Here is an 18,200-nt window from a genome sequence, read left to right as displayed (position 1 = left end):
CATCACTGCTGACAATACATGATGTCACAGCGTATCTCCTCCTCCTCCCTGTACAATGACCTCTATATAGATAACACTGACCCATCATTACATCACTACTGACAATAGATGATGTCACAGCTTATCTCCTCCCCCTCCTTGTACAATGACCTCTATATAGATAACACTGACCCATCATTACATCACTACTGACAATAGATGATGTCACAGCTTATCTCCTCCCCCTCCCTGTACAATGACCTCTATATAGATAACACTGACCCATCATTACATCACTACTGACAATAGATTATGTCACAGCTTATCTCCCCCTCCCTGTACAATGACCTCTATATAGATAACACTGACCCATCATTACATCACTACTGACAATAGATGATGTCACAGCTTATCTCCTCCCCCTCCCTGTACAATGACCTCTATATAGATAACACTGACCCATCATTACATCACTACTGACAATAGATGATATCACAGCTTATCTCCTCCCCTCCATGTACAATGTCCTATATATAGATAACACTGACCCATCATTACATCACTACTGACAATAGATGATGTCACAGCTTATCTCCTCCCCCTCCCTGTACAATGACCTCTATATAGATAACACTGACCCATCACTACTGACAATAGATGATGTCACAGCTTATCTCCACCCCTCCCTGTACAATGTCCTATATATAGATAACACTGACGCATCATTACATCACTACTGACAATAGATGATGTCACAGCTTATCTCCTCCCCCTCCCTGTACAATGACCTCTATATAGATAACACTGACCCATCATTACATCACTACTGATAATAGATGATGTCACAGCTTATCTCCTCCCCCTCCCTTTTCTGCATGGAGCATGTCTAGAAAGCTCTCCCATTCAGCTCAGTAAGTTGTCTCTAGACTATTGCTACCTGGGGCCATGGAGCTGCTGTATAGTATATCATGAAATGTTGTTATCAAAGAGGCATTTACATAGAATAAAAAAAGTTGAGGGCATATTAAACATTTGAATAAAATGATGTTTCAGTATCTGGTTCTAATAAGTAAAAAAGAAAAGTTGCAATACTATAACACAGACTTAACATAAGCTATAATAACTATGTAATTTTTGAAGGAGAGCTAGAATCGTTTTGTATTCAGATACAAAAACAACAGTATTTTTGTAAATGTAAAACACTTTACTGCTCCTCCTCCTTGTTAGCATGTGATGGGGATTACTGGGAAATGGATTGAAGACTAGACATGGTACGTTTTTTTTTACAAGCCAGTGCTCTGTACATATGTTAACAATTTGGATGTCTTGTTTTGAATGCAATTTCCTACCTTTAATAATGTAAACAGTTATTTCAGTAATGCCTATAATTTCTCTAATCGGGTCAGTTTATCTGGAATAGGAATGAAGTGGGTTATGTCTACATGTCATTTTAGTTGCTTTAGAAAGTGTTTGGTCTGCAGAACTGTATCAGACTTTTACTAGTATTGCACTGCAGACTGGAAACTTCACCAGGGAGGCAAATCTATAACCATGGATCTTATCACGTGAATCCACTTTTTTGGGGGTTGGATAAAATTTCACACCAATTTACATTAAATTAAATAAAACTATAAAATGTAAGCAGTAACAGCCTTTACATTAGGTTCATGCAAAGTTGATCGGGGTAAGTGAGGTGTTGAGAACTGCCAGGTGGGGATTGGTAGATGATGTAATTCCATACTTTTGATCTTTTCTGAAATATCCATGAGGCTCCCAACCAAAGGGGAGACTTCCCAGAGTCTCATAATTATAAGAAAGTTTCCTTTACCAGGTGAATGTAGGGGCATATTTAGGACATCCATAAACTAATCACATGGCCTTGTAGGTGAAGAAATTCTGTGGCCTGAATGCAGAGACATGTGATCACTAGCATCGGTCGGTCGCACTGGTCCAGTGCTTTGTTTACCGTCGGTCTCTCTGGGTAAACAGGGGTCAAAAAAGGTCTTGTGTATATAGTGCCTACCTACCTAGATTCAATGATACATGACTTCTGTAGCCTAGCACTGACCTCACTAGGCTGTGTTCTTTCTAGAATCGCATAGAAGAGGAAAAAACGTTGTAGCTCACCCGATATTGGCTCTGTGCCTTGCGTCGTTATGGATTGCACCCGGACCAGGTGCGTTTAACTTGAAGAATTCATGGCAATGAATCCAGTGTCCAATATTTAAAAAATTACATCTTTATTTCCAGTACAAATTCCAATTCTTTGTGTTCTGTTGAGGCCAGTATTGGGCTGCAGGCGGTGTGCACTGTTGACGCAACGTTAGAGAGGTTAAAGCGTTACATGCTCTAGCTTCTGGTTCCAGTGGGCTTCAAATGCTTCTTTGAAGGCCTCTTTGGCATTGCCTGCTGGATTGAAAGCGCCTCACCTAACCATTGACCTCACTGGTCCTGTTACTGGTCCTGTCACTGGTCCGCCATTGGAACTGGGATCTAAATCAGGATTAAGTCCTCTTTTTATTTGCGCCCAAAACAAATGCTAAAGCCCCGGGAGATAGAAGGTCCAGGATTCCTGGAAAATTTGTTACATTTCCTGCTCATCTTTTTCACCTCACTGATCACAACCTAAGTTTTGCTCCACTTAATGGGTGTCTCCTGACTCTCCGGAAAGTGGAAAAGCTACTCAGCCAATGACTGACTGGAGAAGTGACCTGTTTTGGCTGGTTGGCTGAACAGCCGAATCTTGTATTTTCTCTGGGAGCGGAGACAAACATAAAGTTGAGTCCAGCATGGACCAGAACCATCTAAACCAGAGTGATGGAGAATTGGTAACTACCTCATATTTTGTTGCTCCCTTTTTGAAGTGTTTGTCCAGTAAAAAATAAATGTGCCATATACCTAATTGGGCTCTAAAAGGGCTTAAAGGACATGTATCATCAGGATGAAGGATTGTAAAACAAGTACACTGATATACTGGTGTGTGCCCCCTCTAGCAGGATCAGCTCTTTAAAAAATATGCAAATGAGCCTGAGGGGCTCCAGGCTACATATGTGGAGCTTCCGATAAAGCCTTTTTTTCTTAACAACAAGACCATTGGAAGCTTAACCGGTTAAGGACCGGGCCATTTCCCGTTTTTTCATTTCCATTTTTCACTCCCCACCTTCAAAAATCTATAACTTTTTTATTTTTACACGTAAAAAGCTGTGTGATGGCTCATTTTTTGCGTAACAAATTGCACTTCATAGTGATTGCATTGAATATTCCATGCCACATACTGGGAAGCGGGAAAAAAATTCCAAATGCAGTGAAAATGGTGAAAAAACGCATTTGTGTCGTATTCTTGTGGGCTTGGATATTACGGCTTTCACTTCACGCCACAAATGATGCATCTAATTTATTTTTTGGGTCGGTACGATCACAGGGATACCAAATTTGTTTAGGTTTTATAATGTTTTCATACATTTACAAAAATTAAAACCTCATGAACAAAATTTTTTTTTTTATTATGCCGTCTTCTTGTGCTTATAACTTTTCCATACTTCGTTGTATGGAGTTGAGGCTGGTGTCATCTTTTGCGACTTTTGATGATGTTTTCAATGATATTATTTTTAGGACTGTACGACCTTTTGATCACTTTTATAGAATTTTTAATTTTTTTTTTAAATGGCAAAAAAGTGCCAGTTTTGACTTTGGACGCGATTTTCCGTTACGGGGTTAAACGCACTGAAAAACCGTTATCATATTTTGATAGATCAGGCATTTTTGGACGTGGCAATACCTAATGTGTTTATGATTTTTACTGTTTATTTATATTTATATCAGTTCTAGGGAAAGGGGGGTGATTTGAATTTTTAGGGTTTTTTATTATATATTTTTTTTTTTTACTTTTTTTTTTATTTTATTTTTACCATTTTTCAGACTCCCTAGGGTACTTTAACCCTAGGTTGTCTGATCGATCCTACCATATACTGCCATACTACAGTATGGCAGTATATGGGGATTTTACTCCTCATACATTACAATGTGCTGATAGCACATTGAATGGGTTAACCCGACGGATCGCCGCTCCCCAATGACGTCACGGGGAGCGGCGATCCTCGGAAAGATGGCGGCGCCCATGCGCCGCCGTCTGTTTGAAGCTGCCGGCAGCTTTGCCGGTGGCGATCAGCAAGAAAACACCTGCGATCGGTGCCGGCACCGATCGCGGGTGTTACCGGTAAGCCTTTGCTGCAATATGCAGCAGAGACTTACCGGCTATGGAGAGGGCTCGGCCCGCGAGCCCTCTCCATGCATCGGAACGCGACCGCCGCCGTGAATACACGGCGGGCGGTCGCGAACCGTTTAAAGAAAATCTGATCTTGCCAGAGGGGGCACACACCAGTATGTCAGTGTGCCTGGTTTACAATCCTTCATCCTGGTGGTAGATGTTATTTAAAGTAATAAATTGGTACACACCAGTAATGCTCCCTGCTTACATGGTACTGCGTCATAGATGATCATTGCCTTTGCCTTAGTCTTCTAGTAGTGCCAGGCACCCAGCAAGTTGAGTGCAAGGGGGGAGAGGGAGTAAATAACTTTAGATTTTTCTGGTCCCCTCTTTGGTATAATTTTATATTACTGAATAACCCCTTTAATCTGTTTGTATAAGCTTTTATAAAAGCTGTCTGTAGGGTAAAATATGGATCCAGATACATTTCAGAAGGTGTTTTGGCTTCCCATTAAAGGATGAAGGAACTAACTTTAAACACTGAGCTTTTGGCAACCGGTCCCGAAAATTATTCATGATGTCTGGAGCTTTCAGCCATACAAATCCCAAATCATATTCTTCATGATAACTCCTTGGAAAAAAAAGGAATATTAACTTGGTGTGTCTGCTTTTTGTGATATCTAAACCCTTGTTTTATTAGTGAGAGAACTGTCTGACCCCTAGGTGTATGTGCACATGTATTCAAAATCCTGGGCTTAAAGCAGATGTTACTGCCCTTGAAATTGCTACGATTCTCAAACAGCTGTGACGCACATGTATGAAAAGTCAATCTATGGACCATCGTAAGTAATGTGGGTTATATCAGAGGACCAAGAACCCAGTCCAACAATGTTCTGCTTCAATTCCCTTTACATAATGATCAAATTTCTCAATAATACATTATTTTCGAAAGTAGATTTGCTATTTTATGCACAATTATATTTATGCCCCCTTAAAAGATGAATCGAATAATGAACAAGGGCTTCCTTATTTGTCAGCTGGCCAAAGGACAACAAAGCCCAGCTGGCCATCTCCATCACCTGCTTGGAAAAGATGGTGGCAGAGGTCATCAACATTACCCAAAACATGTAGGTAGAGTAATCTCCTAAACCAGGGTCAGCTCCAGGTTTCAGCGGGCCCCCTCCTGGTGTGTTATATATAGTAACACCTATTACTATAACAGTAATTATTATCCTTATTAATTATAATTAACTATATATTAATATTATATACTAAAAATAATTATAATTATTTATAATTAATTTTAAATGTTTATTATTGAATATTAAATTATCAAATTTAATACATAATTGTCAAATTATATATTTGTGTTTTTTCCTGCATTAGGAATAGCGCTGCCAATAATTTTTTTTTATTATTTTACTAACAGTGCTTCATTTTTATTTATTCATTTTTTTGTTATAAATGTGTATTGTTTTAATAACAGTGCTCCCTTTTTTTTAGTTATTATTGTATTTATTATTTTTTATTGTACATGTGCTGTTATATAAGTAGCCCAATAAAGAATTCTTTATTGTCAATATGATTATTGTTATTTAATATGATTAAAAGTGTTTATTTATATCATTATATTACTTTATGGTAATGAATTTGGTGTTTGGTTTATTATTGTGCAGAAAGTCCTACTGAAGAGTGAGTAACTGTAATGTAAAGTCTGATGTAACATGAACTTGTACATGCAAAGCCTACAGTATAAGTGATCACTGTCATGGCAAGCGTCCTCCTGTACATCAAAAAGGCCACACTTTTTACCCCATTACTTTGTACTTTCTCAGGTTACAATTGAAGTAGTTGACGGAGCAGACATGGAGCCGGAAAATGAAATGCCAAAGGACAACAAGCCCAGCTGGCCGGTTCCATCACCTGACTGGAGAAGTTGGTGGCAGAGGTCATCAACACTACCCAGGATAAATTATGGAGGCCAAGATTACAAATACGACAGCACCACTGAGGATAGCAACTTCTTAAACCCTCTAAGTGGGTGGAACAGACAAGTACCCAGTCATCGCACACTTGATCTGAAGGAACAGCCAGAATATGGTAAGTTAAGGTTACATAGTTGTCCTATACAAGAAGTCCTCTGTGTAAAGAAGACTTGCTTCAGATCTCTTGCAGATTTCAACCTTTGAACTGTAAAGGTTGAGAGCTGTGGGTGTAACCAACTCCAACAAATTCATGTTTTATGTAAAAAAAAAATCTGTCACGGGGGTCAGTGGAATTGAGATTTAGCCACATCTTGTGGAAGAAATTTGTAGAGGTCGCAAAACTGCTTCCATTATTCCCATGGTCCTAGTTTTTCTCATCGGATAAGGAAAGGAAATTTTGTGCGCTATCTCTTTATTTTAAAGGGAACCTGTCACCGCTGTTTCAAAAAGATGAAACTAAGACCGGTTCCCACAGAGCCCTTTAGTCCGAATGGCACCCATTTATCAACTAACACTGGCGATGCATGGAAAAGCAAAAAATCACATTTTATTCTGTACCTGGTAACCAGGGAGAACCCAGCAAGTCCAGGTGGGCAGATCACCGCGGCTCGAGTCCTTGCCCTCCTCTGTGCACATCAGCCAGAGCACGCCTCTATCTTTCCTACGTCACTCGGCCCCCTGGCTTCCTGCACGCTGATAAGCAATGACAGCTGAGAGCAGCCAGTCCGCGTGCGTGTGAACTCGGCTGTGCGACGTAGGAAAAATCATACAGGAGGCGTGCACTGGCTGATGTGCACAGAGGAGGGCGAGGACTCGAGCCGCGGTGATCCGCCCACCTGGACTCGCTGGGTTCTCCCTGGTTACAGAATAAAATGTTATTTTTTGCTTTTCTATGCTACGCCAGTGTTAGTGGATAAATGGGTGCCCTTAGGACTAAAGGCTCTATGGGAACCTGTCTTAGTTTCAAATTTTTTAAACCGTGGTGACAGGTTCCCTTTAACAAAAACTTTAGAGACTTGTATATGAACCCCACTTTAAATGACCAGGACAGGCAGTCTCTGTATGATGTGGTATATACACTAATATGGTGTGCAATGGTGCGACCCCATTAGCCTAAACAGGTGTCATATGTGTTGATTCAGACTTTTGACTTTTCCTATTGTTCTTGATGCTGTTCTATATAGATTACGCAGATGGAGAAGGAGACTGGAGCACATGGTCCGTGTGTAGCGTTACTTGCGGTAGTGGAAACCAGAAACGTACCAGATCTTGTGGATATGCCTGCACAGCCACAGAGTCCAGGACATGTGATATGCCAAATTGTCCTGGTATGTGCATTTTTTTTTAAACATTAATATTTGTTTCCTATTTGTATACTTCCTCCCATTTACATGGCACATCATTTTTAACTTCTAAACAACCAGGCCTGCTTTCTCCTTAAAGGAAATCTACCAGTACTGGTAAGGTAAAATAGACTGAAAATACTCACCTACTCTCCTCTTTATCTTAATCCCGGTCTTTGCTAATTTTGACACTTGTAATTAGCAGCCGGGAGTGCAGGGACAAGATGTCTGATACAGAAAGCTACTAATTATTCACACCTTCTGTGTGATGCAGGAAGCGTGAATAATTAGCAGCCCAGAGTGTCGGAAATCTTGTCCCAAGATAACTATAAGTCTCCTCTTTAAATGATTCCGTTGTGTCAAGATTTGCAAAGACTACCACCGGGATCAAGATGAAGAGGAGAACAGGTGAGTATTTGCTGTCTATTTTGCCTTACCAGTACTGGTAGATTTACTTTAAGGCCTTATGCATACAACCATTATGGGGTCACGCATCCTTGTTTTTTTCATATAGATGTGGGTCCCAGAGGTGGGATTCGTGTCTAGCATGTATTTATGACATATCCTGTGGATACTATACATTACATTTTTGTCATTACATTACAAATTCCACAGTATATTCATTCATGCGGTTACTGGTACATATGAACAAAAGCAAAGTGTAATACCAACTCCTAGCGTATACCTCAGCGATATCAGGGCAATGGTGCTCAGAAAGACGATGGACAATATACTCCTAGAAGCCTTGAGCATCAGGCTGCTGTCCAGATCGCCCATATTATAATCATATACAATAAGATGAATTAAGGAGGATTCCAGCATGTCGATGTATCCAATAAAAAAATCCTTTATTATATCATATACAGGTTAAAAGTATATTTTGCGTAGTGTAGTCTAAGGACGCTGTGTTGTATGAAATGTGTTAGCAACTTGCAAGATGTACTTAACCGGCATTATTGGCTACATCATCATGACAGAATCCTCCTAGATTGCTCAGATCCAACGCGGATCCAATGTTGATAAAGAATTTGTAAAGGTAATAAAATTTAGGTTTTATTCTTTAGTAAATTTTTTGCTGCCCACCTCGGTTTCTTGAGAGAAGAGCGGGTGGGTCCTTCCTGTTGGCTTTCACTTCTGCAGTTTAGAGACCCTTGGCGGACCTTCAAAGGACCTTGAAGCACTCTTGTATATGTGTGTCAGGAGCCAGTAGACATGTATGAGGATTGAAGGATTCTAGGATGGCCACGGACCTCCTAGAAGCCTTGAGCATCAGACTGCCGTCCAAATCGCGCATATTATAATCTGCTACTACCTTACCAACACCAATCTTTTTGTTACACATCAAACAACAATGTAAATGTATGATGCTAGGACCAAATATTGCACCATATGGTTCATCAAGAAGACCTTTGCAATACAGCACGCATTGGAACATGCCGCAATTTTTCCTTCCGTGTCCTTGTAATATGGGCATGGGCACAAATCATTAGTAGTGTTATGGCTAGTATGCTTCTTTTTAAAAGACAAGTTTCATACAAAACACCAAGTTCAGGCAAGTTTTTGCTTAATAAATTCTAAAACTGAATATTTAGTTTCATCCTATTCATGTAAGGGATACAACTATGGTCATCATATTGTAGTCGGCCAAGACAGTTCTTTGCTGCTATCTCATAACGTAGAATGAATCATTTAAAAAAGTTGGAAAGTCTTTCCCAATCACAAGTTCTTTTTGCATTTCGTAACAAGCACAGTTGTTTTTTTCTATTTTATTTTTCCAGCCATTTTGCTCTTGTTCCATTCCGAGCACAGGTGGCATCTGGTGATCAGATTTTACACAGCAGCAGAGCGGGTGTAGTGGAGGATTTGGTGTAAAAATTTTATTTTATTCCTTCACTTAAAGTCCAGTACCACTTAATTCCTTTCAAATAAGTCATTTTTTGGCAGTTAAGGGCGTTTCCTAAAGTTGGTAAGAAAAGTGTAGCGTTTCATAACCAATGAGGTGTTTGCAATTAAAGTTCTGTGTGGTCTCTGAGCCTCTGAGCTTTGTACAAAGCTGCCATTTCCAGCACAATACATTTACAGTAAGTCAGATTTTATGGTTCACAGGATGCAGGGTTAAGATTGATTTTTATACTAATACACATATTGCTGTCTTTGGCTAATGACCGAACATGTCTGGGTACAGTTAAGCAGCGCTCAACTTTATGACACCAATTACAAGGGCAAAATTGTGTTGGTGTCTCTCGGTGACTGGCCTTGTCACAAAAACAACATTATCATGACAGGAAATCTTGCAGAATTTCACTTCACTTCACTTGTAGCTAATCTGACGCCCTTGGACTTGCTGACTAAATAGTGGACGGCTAGGCGTCAACCCCTTGAGGTGGCTAAAATTAGTTAAGGGTGTTATATTTGTAATGAAACTGTATACATGTCATAAAATCAAAGTACTTGACTTGTCTGCTTGTACTTAGTCTTGAAATATAGTTTTCTGAGTTATATCTTGAAAATACATCAGTGACTATTAAAATGGCCGCCCTGTGGTGTTCATGTAGAGTAGGGGTAGGGAACCTATAGCTCGAGAGCCAGATGTGGCTCTCTTGATGGCTGCATCAGCATATAATAGAGATCATCCTGCATCCTTTGTGTGACCAAGGTACCATCGCCGCACCCTAGCTTAGGTGACAGCGCCTGTGTCATATAATAGAGCGGCATCCACTCCTCTCTACCACCCAGGCACCATTGCCTAAGCAACGACGATGGCAGCGGCACCTGGATCATAGAGAAGAGTGCGGGAGTGATGAGAAGCCACTGAAGGAAGAGCAGGTAGGTGAGTATTCCGTTTTTTTGCTGTGAGTACCTATCTACTAGGGGCGTGTACTGGCACTACCTATCTACTAGGGGCAAGTATGTGCTGTAGCTACCTGTCTACTGGGAGGTATTTGCTGTGGCTACCTATCTACTGGGGGCATTTGCTATGACTACCTATCTACTGGGGGGGTCATGTGCTGTGGCTACCTATGTACCGAGTGCATGTGCTTGGGCTCCCTTTCTAATGGGGGCATTTGCTGGGGCTAACTATCTACTGGGGGAATGTGCTATGACTACCTATCTAATGGAGGGGCATGGGCTGTGGCTACCTGCTTACTAGTAGGCAAGTGATGGTGCTACCCATCTCCTGGGGGGCTTGTACCGTGGTTACCAATATACTGGGAGGCATGTGCTGTGGCTACCTATCTACTTGGGGGCACGTGCTAGAGCTACCTCTCTATTTGGGTGCATGTGCTGTGGCTACTTATGTATGGGGGAGAGCATGTGCTTGGGCTACCTATCTACTGGGGGCATGTACTGGGGCTACCTATCTACTGGGGGGACATGTGCTGTGGTTACCCATGTTCTGAGGGGCATGTGCATATTGTATGGCTTTCACAGAATTACATTTTAAAATATGTGGTGTTCATGGCTCTCTCAGCCAAAAAGGTTCCCGACCCCTGACATAGAGGTAGCTTGTCTGTTATCTTGTCTATTTTTTGAGGCTCCAGTGGAAAATATCCCTAGGTGTCCAAAAATATGGAAAAATAAAATTACTGACCAATCATCTTAGCGTACTGAACTGGCTGATGTGTAGGAACAGGAACTGTAGACTCAAGATTTGGCATTTGCTGCATATTATTTTAGGTTTTTGGATTCAATGCTGGCATTAACGATCACCAAATTTGTTATTTTTCTATGGATTGTACCTTTTTCTTGTCATAATCCTTTTTCCAGGTAGGAGAGTTTTCCTCAACTTCAGTTTTGAGTCCTACACTTTTTATCCCCTACTTTTCCATTATACAACCATTTTGGTTGTAAGAGCTTTGCATTGATTCCTTTGTGACAAGCTGTAATATGGTGCCCATCTGTGAAGTTGCTCTAGGCCGGTGATGGCTAACCTATTAGAGACCGAGTGCCCAAACTACAACCAAGACCCACTTATTTATCGCAAAGTGCCAACATAGAAATTTAATTTGTGATTTATACTCCCTTCTCTGTCACAGCTTTCATTCATATCAGCACCCTGAGGACATCAATAAAGCAGGAAATAGAAAAAAAATTGGATGATAATTGTAGCTTCCCTCCAAGGTCCCATAAACAATAAGAATTGTCAGGGCTGGAGCAGAAGCTACAATGATAATCCAGATCTGTCCCCACCTTCCCACTCCACCAGTAGTCCCAGTTAGCACTGTCACTTTAAAATAGCTCTGTGCACAGCAAGTCCTGGGCTGTCTGGGACTGCAGGAAGATACCTGAAGTCATCTCTGGTGATGGCCTGAGTGCCCACAAAAAGGGCTCGGAGTGCCACCTCTGGCACCAGTGCCATAGGTTAGCCACCACTGCTCTAGGCTATGGCTGTTGTAAAGCAAAAGTGCAAAGCATGAATCTGTCCATCTCCAGTCACACCGTGATATCTATTCAATTGCTATTCTTTATTGCTTCTGTTAGCAGGGTCGGCATCAGCAATGGGCATACCTGGACAAGTGTCAGGGCCCACAGCTGGTGGGGGGGCCCACATAAGACTGTACATAATAAATTTACGTGGGTGAGGGGGGCTGTATATACTGAATCCATAGGGTGTGAGGGGGGCTTTATATAAAATAACCATGAAGGGCTGTTTGGTATGGTAAACTAGGGGATATTTTAGGACAGGAGACTGTTTTAGTTTCTGAATTCTGAATGCTGCCATGTGAGTTCACTGCAAAGGGGCCCACTAAGGCTCTGTCGTCCAGGGCCCTACTGAAACCTGGAGCCGACCCTTTCTGTTAGCCTGTGGTATTTTAGTTCACTTTATTGGAGTTTCAGGGTTCAATGCTGTTACTTTTCTGCTAGGGCATATGGTACGATGTGCACCTTCACTTAACACAGCGTGTCTGGGCTGCAGGTGATGGCTTTATGATTGATATCTTTATTGAGGGGCCTTTAAAAACGAAGCAACTTGTTAGCGTTTGTTCTAAATAACCTTGTGCCCCTTACTCAATGAAATCCATGCTCTGCCACCTGCTTTGATCTACTTAAACCACCTGCAAATACTTGTGCACAAATCAGATTTGTATGTGCACGTTCTACAAGAAAGGCCGTAGCTGCCATCTATTAAGTGGCTTTCCTTCGCTTTTCCAGGAATTGAAGACACGTTTAGAACAGCGGCAACAGAAGTGAGTCTCCTCGCAGGGAATGAAGAATTTAATGCTACAAAGTTGTTTGGAGTTGGTAAGTAGTAAAGTGTTAAATGGAGGTTAACCCGTTTTTCATAATATGTAATATTCATAATGTATAGTCATAATATTCAATATGACAATGTGCCCGACGGAAGGGATCCTCAGTACATACTGGTTATCATGGCCGGGCTTTGGGCAGAAAGTATTTGCTTCCCCTGCAGAACTCAGATTTTAGAGTTATACTTATAGTATTATACTAATCTTTATATAGCACCATAATATTCCATAGCACTTTATCAATCATAGGGGACATATACAAATATAAAATTACACTACAGAGTACAAACAGTCATATGGAACAATAGGAGTGAGGGCCCTGCTCAGAAGAGCTAACAGTCTATGGGGGAGATTTATCAGAGGTGTCTGAGGTTAAACTGTTCTAGTTGCCCATGGAAACCAATCCGAGGTCAGCTTTAATTTTATAAAAAGCTATGGGAAAATGAAAGCTGAGCTCTGATTGGTTGCCATGGGTAACTAGAACAGTTCTGCTCTCAGGCATAATAATAAAAATAAATGTCCCCCAATGAGCCTATAGACAATTGTGAGTGCGGGAATTACATATTTTTCCTTATAAACAGTACATTCTTTTCCTAGCGTTTATATAGAATCATACAAATATTATCACAAATATTAAGGGAGGTCTGGTGACAACAGGATCTGTCGCTATAATGATAACGATAAAGTGGATACATGGTGACAGGCTTTGAAAAATACCTCATCTCATCCTACAAAAAATTTTTTTTAAAAAGCCATAATAATGCTATAAAAGAAAACGCTGTGGCATGTCTAACTGCTAAAATTAAACTAAATCTGTAATGTGATTGGTTGCATTGGCAAGCTGGGTCCTCCAGGGCAAGAGACCCTGGGACAAGGGGCACATTGATACAGCCCTGGGCTCTGGACTGTAATAAAATAAGGGAACCCCACAAGTATAATTTATAAAAATAAAAAAAGTAGTAGTTCTATAGAGTAGTTCTGATATAGAATAAGAGTAGTAGCAATGTTCTGTGCTCATATATAAAGTAGAGTAGCAATACTGAGGGATGTAGGGCTTAAAACTTCCCATTAGTATTACTACAGGGCAGTATTTTGGTGAGTGGTTGTGCAGGTCATTGGCCCCCAGCAGCCTTGGAGCTCTGGGCTATCACCCAAACGTCCAATATAATAATCCACTTCTGCTGGGGACAGATTAAATAATCCTGTCTTTACAGTGTGAACTTCAACCAGATAGTATTCTAGTGTTCCAAATTTATGAAAGTGGCTCATTCTCAAGCATTTGGGCACTGTTTTGGTGCACTTTTCCAGTCCTCATTTCCACTTCGCCATCTACTTATCAGCTGAGGCCCAGGAGGTGTCTGACATGTATAATAAATGGGGTACAAAGCATGTGTGCCCAAATTCAGAGCATACTTGGTTTTCATCAAATTGTACCCCCTACTTTCGTAGCTCCTCTCCTCTCTTCTCGATTTGTGCATCTTGAACATGAGATTGAATATATATATTACAAAGGAGACAACCACAAGCTTCCTTTTACCCCTTTAAATATCATATTTACCCATGTCTGTTACGCCACTCATGGAGTTGTGTTCCTTAAAAAAAATCTGTCACTAGAGACATCCCCCACAAACCACACACAGAACCATTTAAAAGTCTTTATACATGTTCCACTGATGCCTTTATCCTTTCTTCTAAAAAAAATATTATTATTAAGGTCCAGTCATGGAGCTGCAGTATACAGTCAAGCTACCCTGGCCTTCTCACTGAGGCTGACACTGCCCAAATTCCTGAGCGTAGGGGTGAGGAGCAAGGTTGATTTCTCATTATATAGCTAGCGTCTCTCTCAAACCCACCTTCTTTAAGGGAGTGGTTCATGATATAGCAGATTCAACTCACACTGATCTACTGTCTTTTTCACCTGCTTCTCACTCCATCATTAGGAATTCTCTTCAGCCTCACAGAGGTGAGCAGGGGAAAGTAAGGCAAGCTGTATATTTCTATAGTAGTATATTGACCTGAGTACTAGTTCCGACTGCATGGTGGTAGCAGTGAGACATTTCAATCAGGAACAGGGGAGCAGGGAACAATGAATATGCAGGACTCACTTACTGTGATTGGACTTGCCTCAGGTAAATTGCATATAAATATACAAATTGATATTTTAACATTGAGAAGGAACCATGGGAGGGATACAGGCAATGCTTATCAAATTAAATCAAATCTTAATCATAGTTTTTAATGAGGTTTATATTTTGAGTGGATTAGGGTAACGACACCTGGGTCATTCTAGTGCCAGTATAATACACTTTTATCCAATAAAATTGCAGTGTTGGTTGAATGCCTTTAAATCATGATCGACTCCGATCCAATGTCTACTTATAGACATTGACCATGGCCTACTGCAAAACATCTTTGATGGTTATCTGTTTTTCATCTACTACCTGCAGTCAAACCAGCAACTGTATTGTTTCTTCTACTTTGCTCCTTTAGATACTGACAGTTGTGAACGTTGGATGAACTGCAAGAGTGAATTCCTAAAGAAGTATATGCATAAAGTAGCCAACGATCTTCCAAGTTGTCCTTGCTCTTATCCTACAGAAGTAGCCTACAGCACCACTGATATATATGACCGTGTCAAGCGGAAAGAATTTCGCTGGAAGGACGCAAGTGGTCCAAAAGAGAAACTTGAGATTTACAAGCCAACAGCAAGATATTGCATACGGTCAATGCTTTCGTTGGAGAGCACAACTCTAGCTGCCCAGCACTGTTGCTTCGATGACAGTATGCAATTAATCACCCGGGGTAAAGGCGCAGGCACCCCAAATCTGATCAGCATAGAGTTTTCTGCAGAACTACATTACAAAGTAGATGTATTACCTTGGATCATGTGCAAAGGTGACTGGAGTCGATATAATGAGGTGCGACCTCCAAACAATGGACAAAAATGCACAGAAAACCCCTCAGAAGAAGACTATTTAAAACAGTTCCAAGAAGCTCAAGAATTCTAGACATTTACCATGTTTGAAAGTTATTTATAGCAAGATGGAGTTTGTTTTAGTACCAGTCTTTTGTAAATGACTAGTACAAATACCTACCTTGTTTGTAACCAATGTGGATACATGTTTGTATCTAGATTAACCTAGGCATCTCTTTACATCATTTGGCAGATGGCGATTTTTTTAATTAGAATTTTGTAAATTATCTACATAATGAAATTCTGCTTATATCTACCATCTTAAAGCTGGAGCTGGGTAGAAGACGTTAACTGCTTTTGATGATGGTAACCTGATGACCCGCCATTGCTTGCTGCTGCATAGACCACTTGTGATGCTGCGATGGCCAGATGGTTTGCCAATTGCTGCATGAGATTTAATGTTTGTAGGCCTATCTTTAAGAGCTACATAGGCACTCATATAAATTAACCCATAAACCACCTTTTCCCCAATACATTTCTGTAAACGTCCCAATGTTCTTCCATTATCATAGTAACACATAGTTTTTTTTTTTCAAGTAAGTAGTACTGGAGATTGGGGAATGACTCTTCTTCCCCTTACTCCCTACAGTTCCAACTTTGCTCTGATCCACTGGTCTCTTGCACTTACAGCTATGCCGATATTGCCAAGTTGAGAGGAAGTAACATCCATGCTCCGAGGAGGACATTGATTGGCTGGAGGAGCTCCTCTGACCCCCAGTACTTCTGGTGGAGCCATTGGTGCTAAAGGCTGGAGATAAGCTGAACACAGGAGCAGGGAAAATATACACATTTTTGGCATTCCTGCTCTTGTCCCCCTGTGGAAAACCTTTTTACTCAAGAATTTAGACATACTGCTAGGAAATCATAAGGGGGTTGTCTACTTTAGACCTCCATACACAAGTGATCAGACTTGTGTAGACGGCTTTTGTAAGGATACCTTCAGATCTTTTTTCATTATGTCATCCTGATTGATGGGGGGGAATCTGAATACATTTTTATATATTATATATTTAATTGAATTAAATCTTTATGTCGATTTCTGCTTCCCAATGACAGAGCACAATATGATGGAGGCCGCAGACAAGTGTCTCTCGCAACATCAATGTCAATAGAAAATGACTGCCTGGCCCAAATAGACGGGCAGGAATAGGACCTGCTTTAAAATTTGTGGCACAACCAGTCAGCCCGCCCATGTACCAGCATGCACCAGTCGTGGGCAGGGTAAGCAGGACTCTTACTTTATTTCCTAGGAGTCCTGCCAGAAATCCAACTCCACACAATATAATCAACTCTTTCCGCTCTCTGACTATCCCCTACAATTTCTGGAAATGGACACTATAAAGATTCCATGGTAAACACATCTTAATATGAAAACATATTTGGGAGAGATTGCAGTAAGGGGTAAATTCATCCTTCCTGTTGTCATGGCCAAAGTTTTCATTTTTTTATGAACATAATTCATAGCTTTTACGTTTCATGTTCCTAAGCCTCTTAAATTGAACTTTTATGTTTTTGGATTTGTTTGGCGTAAAGATCCATGTATGTTTTTGGCTTTAAAGTTGGGGGCTTAAAAAAAAAAAAAACAAAATAAGTGAAGGAAAATAGAGGGTTATTTTAATTGTCTATATTTTTTAATGATTTTTTTATGAAAATCCTTTCTATTTTAGTGGGTGACCTATAGCATGCTACCTTTTTTCAAAATGGACACCATGGTTATTTATACACAACTGGGGGATTCAGGGTAGCTCATTACATGTGACTTGTTTTTCAGGGACTAAAATATAAAGAAAAGTGGCACTTTTTCAAAAAAGACAGTATATTCAGTGTTTTGTCTTGTTCTACATTATTTTGGTGTTTAGGCCTCACATTTTTTATTTTTGGGTAGGCGTCAACCAAATGGAGGTTAAGAGAAGAGATTATTTGAAGAGTGTGTGGGGTTCATCTGTTATTGCTGTTTACAAATACTACAATATTTTTGTAAAGTATTTATTACATTGTAGTTATATCATGCATTGCGCATGTCTATTGTATTGTGATTTTATGTTTTTGTTGTTTTTTTTTTTTTTGCTTTGTTGTTATTTTTCCTCTGTTGGAATGTGATCACATGTGGGACACAACCACCACGTTTGAAGCTGGTCATCTGTTATTTTTGATGTCCATTAAGAAGGCAATGCTAAATAAATTCACCCAAAGAGTTTTCTTCCTGTGGTACTTGACTTTTATTGTTTGGTTTGTTTTTAACGTCTGAAAATTGTGTGTATTCAGGAAGTAGGAACTACCACTCACCGTATATGGCATTTATGTGACTGTCTCTCCGTAGGCCGCTCAGTACAATAATCCAGGGTGTGGGTGGGGACTCTCTAAGTAGACACATTATGATCCATCTAGTTCTGTGAGTTGAAAATGTGGTTATATGACCATGGTACAGGTTTGTATACGCTTTCATTTACCTTCTGAACATTG

General features: G+C 40.4%; 1 protein-coding gene across 1 annotated transcript in view; it reads left to right on the top strand.

Annotated features, from left to right (window-relative positions):
- ISM1 (isthmin 1) overlaps window positions 1-17,934 on the top strand; it is a 39,472-nt gene extending 21,538 nt beyond the window's left edge. The window contains exons 3-6 of the mRNA XM_072140450.1: window positions 6,022-6,286; window positions 7,356-7,499; window positions 12,669-12,758; window positions 15,254-17,934. Coding sequence (XP_071996551.1) covers window positions 6,022-6,286; window positions 7,356-7,499; window positions 12,669-12,758; window positions 15,254-15,771 — 1,017 coding nt within the window. The 3' untranslated portion in view covers window positions 15,772-17,934. The remainder of the gene's footprint in view (window positions 1-6,021; window positions 6,287-7,355; window positions 7,500-12,668; window positions 12,759-15,253) is intronic.
- The last annotated feature ends 266 nt before the right edge of the window (window positions 17,935-18,200 follow it).

Source organism: Engystomops pustulosus, chromosome 3 (assembly GCF_040894005.1).
Source record: "Engystomops pustulosus chromosome 3, aEngPut4.maternal, whole genome shotgun sequence".
In the NCBI taxonomy this organism is placed as follows: Eukaryota; Metazoa; Chordata; class Amphibia; order Anura; family Leptodactylidae; genus Engystomops; species Engystomops pustulosus.
The sequence above is the reverse complement of the archived record's forward strand: the minus strand, read 5'-3'. Positions and strand labels throughout refer to the sequence as shown.